The 9,922-nt window shown below is 37.7% G+C and overlaps 1 protein-coding gene across 1 annotated transcript in view; it reads left to right on the top strand.

Moving 5' to 3' along the window:
* Positions 1-7,578, top strand: part of RXFP2 (relaxin family peptide receptor 2) — a gene marked incomplete at both ends in the record, with an annotated part of 33,715 nt that extends 26,137 nt beyond the window's left edge. The window contains 5 exons of the mRNA XM_082751722.1: positions 721-792; positions 2,250-2,479; positions 3,994-4,404; positions 5,926-6,144; positions 7,343-7,578. Coding sequence (XP_082607848.1) covers positions 721-792; positions 2,250-2,479; positions 3,994-4,404; positions 5,926-6,144; positions 7,343-7,578 — 1,168 coding nt within the window. The remainder of the gene's footprint in view (positions 1-720; positions 793-2,249; positions 2,480-3,993; positions 4,405-5,925; positions 6,145-7,342) is intronic.
* Between the last annotated feature and the right edge of the window lie 2,344 nt (positions 7,579-9,922).

The raw sequence follows: 9,922 nt of genomic DNA on the forward strand, positions 1-9,922 counted from the left end.
GCCTTTCCTTCCAAGGGGAGGCCTGTCTGTACTGTCCACAGCTGCTGCTTCTAGTAATCTAGACGCAAAAGATCTTTAGAGTCCTTGTTGTTCCTCAGCTGGCCCACAGCTACCTTCCACTACCTTGAATTTCTTATCAAAAACTTGCAGGGCAATGTTATTCTGAATAACAGAGGGGAATTCCCCCTTCCCCAAGGAAAAGCTGAGAGAATTATACATTTTGCCTTCTTGTGTTATTTCTTCCTCTCTTCTTCTGATTCTTATAGCAGAAGCTGTCTTCTATTTCTGCCTCTTCTTAAATGTTTCCAGGTCTCTGACTCCTTTGTTGATCGGAAGGCCCTTTGGCCAAGGTTTGTAATAATAAGGCTTTAAATTGCACTGCTGTGAGCAGCTAAGCTTAGCACCCAAGGAAAGGAACAAAAACCTCTATCAGCAAGTCATTTTTTGTACATCGGTTGTCAAATGGCCTAAATGCAAAGAGAGCTCAGGTTAAATGTATATCCTGATAACACAATCTTCCAGTAAAAAGCTCTGTGATAAACAGTAGTAGGATCATTCTTACTGAATACAGTCAGGATTTTGCCATAAAATTGTTTCTTTAAGATCTTTGGTTTAAGAAAATGCTCACTTGTGTAATTCTAATTTTGATAACTAAAGAAAACCCTATTGCATATAATTAATTTACAGATCATAACATTTACATATTTACATATTTTACAGAGACCTGGAAATGATTGAGATTCCAAATATAAATGCAAGAATGTTCCAGAATATGAGGAACCTCTCCCACATGTATGTATGCAAAATAAAAGAAAGAATAATGACGTGGGTTTTATTTCATGCAAAAATGTCTAAAACCATCCCAAGTTGTGTTTCCAAGTTACTTCAACAGGGAGCCCAATTTCTGGAAAAAAAATAGATTTAATATTTTAAACAGAGAAAGGAAACAGGCTTCTTGTTTAGTTATCTCATTTCTAAATTGTGTCACACCAGTTCTTTTTCTGCCCCTAACACTTCTTTTTCTGGCTGAAATTGAATAAACGAAACTAGTTGCTTACTTGGGAGTTCCTGTAGCCTTAAGCTTAGGAGGCAGAAGTAGAATATGTCATTCAGGAGCATCAAAACTGGGAACTGACTCAGGAAACGGAAAAATAATTATATTTTGAACATGAGTAAAAGCCATATATGTTGATAAAGAAGATAGAATGTGTGCCATACAACCATTTTATCTTGGTATCATAAAACATGCCTTTTCTCTTCACAATATGTCACAGCTAGATGCCAGAAACACCGGGTGCCTTTAAACTACTATCCCTGATTTGAGGCAAACAGCTTCAGGAACATCACACTTCTATGTGTATACTGAAATGCCTGTGTCTCTTTAAATATTTAAAGTGTCCTTCCTTATGAGAAATTTTCATAAACCATTGTTCATACAAGTCATAATTCAATCATGTTAGAATTTCATTTGTAAATCTATCCTAGTTTTTATATTTGATATTCTTGTTCTTTATTCATCAGTATCGTTTCACAAATAAAATGGGAAGTTTTTGAATTACTGATAAATACAAGAACTGGGTTTGATTTTTGATATTTTTGTTTCTTTAACACTGAGTCACTGTGCAGTATTTCTTCAATATAAAAAGAAACATCACTTATGGACAGGTTTAACTTTAAACATTTTTGTATCCAGTATTCAGAAAACACTGGAACATATTTTCAAATCTTCCAGAAGCCAGCAGGCTGTAAGGATGCAATTCAAAACAACCATCTCCTTGCAGGCTTTACTCTGTTAGAGCCTTTGTGGCCTGTCCTACAGGCCTTCTTTATGAAAGCACTGCCACTGAAATAGAGAAATATTTATATGAATAATGAATGGTCAAGGAACTGGTATGTTTATGATCTGATATGCTGAAATCCTTAAATGTTCATTACCAAATTTAAGTCATTCCACAGACATTTCATGATCTGTTAATGCAGGCAAAATCCTTCTGCCAGGGAAAAGTAAAAGATCTGCTTCTCAAGCACCTTTGCATGGACAGCAACTACCTGCACACTGACAAAAAATAAAGTAAAATAAAATTAAAAAAAGATTAGCAAAGTCCTTCAAAGGTTTGTGAAAACAAGTCTATCAGCTCTGACCATTCCTCTCAAGTCATATATGAACAAAGGGCACATAACTGCATAACTGGTATGGAGCCGTGACTTGTGTTTAACCCACATTACACGGTAATTTCTTTCCTTTTCAGCTACTTCAAAAAGTTTCACTACTGCTCCTATGCACTCCATGTGCGAATATGCACGCCGCTAACAGATGGGATTTCATCCTTTGAAGATCTCTTAGCTAACAATGTTCTGCGAGTATTTGTGTGGGTCATAGCTTGTGTTACATGCTTTGGAAATCTTCTTGTCATTGGAATGAGATCATTTATCAAAGCAGAAAATGAGACACATGCCATGTCCATCAAAATTTTGTGCTGTAAGTATGCATTAAAGGTATTCATAATAAATAGATTAGTATATTAGTACAGTCAATATATATATAAAGTAATATACTGTATATATATGATGGATATAATATATAAAAATAATATACTACTGTATAGTTAATACAGTACTGTATATACTACTTTATAAACTACGTATAGCATTAAGTATGCCTCAGTAATTTCAGTTTGCATTCTGGGCACAAATATAAGAATATACTAGTTTCAATGCATTTTTGAAAATTATGCATTATCTATTTTTGCACTATTTTCCAATATTCTAAATGAAAGTGAATGCCAGGAAATAGCTAAGGTCTTTCAGTTCCTTGATTTTAGATACTCAAGATGTGTACAAAGAACCTATGAAACTTAAACATTTTACTTTATTATTTACTACTTTTCATTCTGCATTAAAGATTATGAACAAACCAGCTAGTGGTAGACTACTTCCTATCTGAATTATTCTGTGATCATCATATGCCCTTTTTTGGCACCAGAAATAATAAGTGTTTCTACTATTTTTGAAATATTTCACAACTCAGAAAAAGTGATTACTTCCAAACAATTGCACCATATGTTGTCCAGCAGTCCTTCCCAAATTAAGAACCCTGGAGCCAATAGAAATGGGGTACTGACTTCAGACTTTCTGCAGCCAAGTCTACTTCCTTGAAATTTATGGTGCAATAGGGTGATGCTATTTCCTGGTGGTTAACCCTTTAAAATCATACAGGACCTATTATTGCTTGCCATCTCTTTGTTCAAGTTAGCCAAGCCTATAAACTCTGCTTTCTGACTACGTTACCTTCACACATGAAAGATTTTATCTTGCCTGACTTACGATGGTTACAGTGCAGATGTCTATGAACTAGTCACTTTGAGATCTTGTTATAGTCAATGGATTGTGCAATTTGCCTAATTCTAATTAGATAGATACTGTAGGTAGATACATATTGTGGATGTGTAAAATTAGAAGAGGTGAATCCCTGGCAAGATGTCAGAAATCATCTGTGTATTTTTTATAACAGTGTCATTTATTACATGGTGTCATTACACTACTGTGTAGTGCCGTAGACCTGTCAAGTCTTCCACGCTCTCCCTGGGAAACTTGTAGCTTGCTCCTGGCTGAAACTCTGCCACAGCTGTATCTGGACCCTGCTCAGTGCCCAAACATTGCTGTGGCCTCTCTCCAGGGCTGGATGTCTCCATGCCAAACATGCAGGGATTCAATATCGCATTGTCCCCAAAAGTCACCATGCTGGCTACAGCCAAGGAGTTTGACCCAAGGTCCTTGCATATGCGCCTGTGGGATCCCCAATGGGCAGAACTTCCATTCATTTGTGACCAGGAGGCTCATAGCCCCATATCGCATGACTTAGCAGCAGTGAATTCTCACTGGGTTAAATCATTTTTGTATGCCAGCTAGAGTTTGGCTAGGCACAGAAGTATGATATACATAAAGTGTTTCGTTGCTATTTTCAGTAAACTGTGAAATCTGTTTCTTAAATAGGTGCTGATTGTCTAATGGGGGTGTATTTGTTCTTCATTGGAGTTTTTGATGTTAAATACCGTGGACAGTATAAAAAATATGCTGTGCTGTGGATGGAAAGTTTACCGTGTCATATCATGGGGTTCATCGCCATGCTATCTACAGAGGTCTCAGTCCTATTGTTGACATATCTGACCTTGGAAAAGTATTTAGTGATTGTCTTTCCCTTCAGTAATATCCGCCCTGGAAAGCAGAAGACAATAGTGATTCTTATATCCATATGGATTGCTGGATTTGTCATAGCAATAATCCCATTCTGGGATGTGGACTTTTTTGGAAATTATTATGGGAAAAATGGAGTTTGTTTCCCACTGAATTCTGATCGAATGGAAGAAATTGGAGGCAACAGGTATTCCCTTAGTATTTTTCTTGGTAAGTTTAATTTTTAACGTGTCATAATTACTGATTAATATGATTTTACTAGAAAAAATACCTAATGAATACTCACTGGTAGATGCACTTTTCAGTACACCATTAATGTTCGTGTTACAGCAGTTTCTAAAGGCACGCAAGAGGACCAGAGCCTCATGTGCTGGCTGCACTCTTAAGGGTCTGTTACCTGAAGAGTTTAGCACCTATTTTTAACAAAACACATGTGAATGTAACAAAGAAGAGGAGAAGACATAGAAGAAAATAGGAATTTGGGTAATAACAGTGAGATCATGCAATTACTTAACTATATTTCGTTTTGAAACCTTTTCATTTTGATAAATCTATAACATCAGCAACCTTCAACGACTGCTCAGCATCGTTTTCAGTGCATCACAGGAAACTGTGATGATATAAATAACACAGGATAAAACTTTAAAAGTATAGCTGTATGTGCATTATACTGGCAACGAATAATGATTAAATGTATGTATATAAAACAAACTTGAAAGAAACAGAATAAAACCAGAAACTTCAGTCTGAAATATGTATGAACTGGTTATGCTCAGCTTGAGCACTCGCTCACAGCAAAGACTGAAAATTATTCAAACTGCTGCCAAACGATCTCCTCCGTGACCTGCATTTGCTAAGCTGTATAGGTTGTTTTGCCAATACACATACATTTACCTTTTATTTCTCAATCTCAAGACAGAAAACCTACATACTGAAAGATGAAAGCTGTAGTTTGTTTAGAATTATATTGAGTAGAAAGTAAAAAATGCAATACATATGTCAAATCAAATTCATGTAATGATTTCCCATCAATAAAATGATCATGTTATGCTTTTCAATTCTTTGACTTTTTTTTTTTGATCCATATTTCTGAGCAAGTGACTGTTTCAGGTGCTGGGATCTTGACTGAAATGGCTCCTTCGATGGCTTTCAGCTCTTTATTGGAGCACTCCAATACGCAGAGTTGCCATCTGATGAATTTTTAAAAGTCTTGCTCTGCAACACAGCACCGTGTGATTAAAATCCAAGTTGCACAGCTTGCTCTGCACATGTTCTTCCATCAGGAATTTGCGATGGATATTTATACAGAACTGAGGAAGGCTGTCTGAAATGAACATACGCTTTAGAGTGGTTTGTCACTTTGCTGGGGAATATGTCGTTCTTTCATCACCATGCTAGAGACCTGGAGGCACTTTCTGGTGCAGATTTATCGCAGCATTTCTAGTCGGGAGATCAGATCTCTGTGGAATCATGAGCCCCCCCATTGTGTGCATTAACTGTGTTTCTATAGTAACTTCTTACAACTTGTTCACATCTCACTGTGTAACAGATGGGAACACGTGGTATGCGAGCGGGCTGTGTGACACTTGACAATATTGAGGAGCTGCTCCTAACATAAAAATTTTAACCAAGCAATGGAGGAAAATCAAACAGGAGTGGTGGGAGAAAGGGGAGAAAGGAGCTATTGTCCTCATTTCAATGCCATTCGATTTCCATCTTGTTTTCCCACAGGTGTGAACCTGCTCGCCTTCGTCATCATAGTATTTTCCTATGTCAGCATGTTTTGTTCCATTCAAAAAACGTCCCTTCAGACATCAGAGATGAGGAGTCACATTCACAGAGATGTTGCCATCGCCAATCGATTTTTTTTTATTGTATTCACTGATGCCATCTGCTGGATTCCTGTCTTTGTCATTAAAATCCTCTCCTTATTCCAGGTGGAAATTCTAGGTAATGCCGTTTAAGAGTGAGATTTCTTTTGGTAAAGATTCAGTTTAAAGCAAACCAATTCTGCCAGAGGAATTCTATCAAGCTATGGGTGAAGAGGAAGTATTGCCCAAAATGTTTGTCTTCATCTAGGTTCAGAAATTGAACTTTAAAGTAAATACATATAACCTTAAATGCATGTATGTATGTGAGAACAAGAATAGGTTACCCAGCAAAGAAGTTTTCTTCTACAGCTGCAAAATCTCACAGTAATATGTATGAGTAAGTCCATAAGTCCATCACGGACCACGCTGTCCCCTATCTGCCCCTGAGAGGGTAAAGAGATGCACGCTTTCATAACTCTCCACTACTGCACTGGTTATGTGCAGTCTTGCTAGCCTGGCAGCTGCTAACAGATAACACTGTAATGAAGGCATCCTGCTTTCCCATTATAATTTTACAAAATTGATGCCTCATGTTTGTAGAAAATTGGTAAATAATTCCCCACAAGATGAAAGGCATTAAAGAAATGTAGTAAATTGACAATGATTTTATCATAAAACCTTTTCAGCCTCACTGGCAGCACTGAATGCCATTTGCATAACCAGGAAAAAAGTGATTATAGGTGGGTAGTTAAAGATAAAGCATGTCCACCATGAGGGTGTGCAGCAGACGTACAACTATGGGTAAAGTGGGATTCAGGATGGTAACGTTCATGGCTTTCTGAGTGAGTAACTTCACCCCTCTGATGGTGGCTTTTGTACGGCATTTTGAGCCCTACTGATGAACACTGCAATGTAAACACTAGGTATTACTGAGGTTGATTTTATATTATTTTGTATTGAAGGGGATTTAGATTTATATTAAATACTCTCCTAAAGAGAGATGGGCCTCAGTTCACATTCAGTGCTTTTATTAAATTCTAGTAGATATATATATATATAAAAAAAAAAAAAGCCACTCTCTGTTAAAAAGTCCTTTTTTTTTTTTTTTCCTCCATCTCATCAAAACCCATGGTGAGCTCAATGAAAAACACATTGAGCAACATTGAAAGGGTTTCCCTTTCTTGTAAAACATGATAGTATGGTAGAATTCTTCAAAAATGACATAAGGTGACATAAAGTTAAAAAAAGAAAGACAAAGTTAAAAGGACGTAAAGACATGCTTACTCCTATAGTGTTCTTACAAAAGAGCATACTAAGTATCTCATATTTTTTCCTAGACACTGTCACTTCCTGGATAGTGATATTTGTTCTGCCAATAAACAGTGCCCTGAACCCCATCCTCTATACTCTCACAACTACTTTCTTTAAGGAGAAGCTAAAGCAGTCACTGGGCAGTCGTCGAAGGAGGGCAATTTTCAGAAGCAATGAAAAAGTTTTGGCCACTTCAGTCATGCAGACAGACGATTCCCTCACCCATAGCTCTTCATTTAAGCTTGGACTTTTACAAAAATAATTCCTGAGGATGGTGCTGACTTTCACCAATTTACATGTGGTAGTTTGTCATCATGATAATGGAAAGAGGACCTAACTGCCTTACAACTGTGCTAATCTCCTTGAGATTCCTATGAAGAGTCTTTTTGGCAATTACCATCTCTGTATGCGTCTTCCTGGAAAATAAAAACACAACTGTTGTATTTATCACGCAAGATTTGTATTATAGTTTGAAACACAGACAGACTGGACTGGGGCTAAAGGTGGCAATACTTTGCAACTGTTCATCCCTGTTCCCCAGAGGGTCAGTGCATCTGTACTTGTTAGATATAGTCTTTGTATCATATATTAGTTTAAGGCAAAGGACCTTTCTAGAACATTTGTCTCATTTTGACTGTACTAGCAATTTAAGGATATATCCTCACAGTGAAGTATTTATCCCAAGGTTGGAAGCTCGTGGGGGGAAAAGGCCAGAATATTCTATGCAACATGTGAATCTATATTAATCTTGTAAGATTTAAGTAATACGGGGGCTCTGCAGAGTGGTGAATGTCTCTTTGTGCACATAAAGTCACTACTCAGAACTGCAAGAGCTGAGTAGTGTTATTATAATATTTTAAGGCACTAAAAGTTGAGTGAACTTCCTGTGTAAGCAACAGAGCCCAGACTGAAATAAAAATTAAATAATGAAGCTCTCAGAATGATCCTTGAAAGCAGTCGATTCAGTTTTCATTGCATCAGTTTTTATGAAGCATAGGCATCCTGGCAGCATGGGTGAGCACAGGTTTGTGGGAGCATTTATGGGGCTGACTCAAGCACTTGTAAGGAAGAACAATTCACCTTTATTAGCTATGTTTTCATAACCACCTTAGTTATATTTTGACTTCATTGCGTATGAGCTGCCTACCTGTTATAAATAGAAGAGTCAAACTCTTAGAAAAAGAGTATAGCAAAGCTTTCAGCCAACTTTTACATTATTTTTTTTAATATTTACTAAAGAAAGCTCCAAAAATGATTCAGAAGCACCTGTTTATAAATCATTTTGCAGTGTTAACAAACAAAAGGAGTTTGGAGCAATGAGGAATATCCAGAAATGGGAAAACAAAAAACAAGTGTATGGGCTCATTGCTAAAAATGAGGAAAAGCCTGAAGAGTTAACGTTTCTCACCTGAGATGAAATGACTGAATATATGCTCCAGGCCCATCCAGACTTTGCAATAAAATGCATATGTTTGAACCACCACAAAGGCAGGAGGTGAAATCCAATAATAAGGTCATTGTACTGTGGCAGTAAGCATAACTGTGAGGTTTTGACCCAAGCGTTCACACAGCGCACATTTCAGCATGGGATTCTGTCTGAAGATATCTTAACTAGCATTTAGGTAATGGAAGATCCTTTCAGTTAGTGAGCCAGCTGACCTACTTTCCAGTACTTCCTAACCCACTTGGTGCCTTAATTTGCTAGACCCTGTCCTGCTTGACCTGAATGGTCCAAGGAGCCTCCTGGGTTCAATGTCTGCCTACTGACGGTAGAGCAGGAGTTGTGGGGCAGAGCAGGTATAGCAGCTTGCTGGCTCGTGTTGGTGGTTTCTCTGCTTTAGTTGTGGAGATGAAGCAGGTTCTGGTTGCTGAAGGTGCTATAGGAGGAGCCCCTAGAGGAGGATATAACAATCCCATAGGAGGAGTGTTTTTTTCTTGAACATTTGGTTCAAGTAGAACTTGATCTTTATCCAGTGTTGACTCTCCACACAAACTTGACCTAAAGTGAGAGAACAATATTCCACATCCACTGGTAATCTGTTCCTACAGATCATTATTAAGGTACACCATTTATTAAAAATAAGCAAATCAATTCTAATTTGTGTTTTCTCACTTTCTGCTTGCAGCAATTGAATTGCCTATGAATATAAAAGAAGAAAGCTTTTTCTCACTAAATGTCTCAAAAATCAAATTCTCTTTGTTAAAACTTACAAGCTATTTACTTCTTGCAACACTAGTACTCTTTTTCTCTAAGTTGTAAACCTTGATAGCACTGTCCTCCCCAAAAAGATGTAAAAAAGGGAGAGCTGCTCCACTCCCTGAAGCTTCTTCATGAACATTCCCTGGACATGCTTCAGTATGTCCAAGTCTCTCTTGAGCAGGGGAGCACAGACATGGGCCCAGCACTTCACATGTGTGTCACCAGGGCTGAGCAGAGAGGATCACCTCCCATGAACTGCTGGTAATGCTCTTCCTAATGCAGCCCAGGAAGCTCTGGTCTTCACCAGAAAGGCACACTGCTGGCTCATGGTGACCCACCAGGAACTCCATGTCCTTCATGTCCTGACATTGCTTTGTCATGGGAGACAGTGTTCAAAGAAAAACAA

The sequence above is a fragment of the Aythya marila genome (genome assembly GCF_965140915.1).
Source record: "Aythya marila genome assembly, chromosome: 1".
Classification (NCBI taxonomy): Eukaryota; Metazoa; Chordata; class Aves; order Anseriformes; family Anatidae; genus Aythya; species Aythya marila.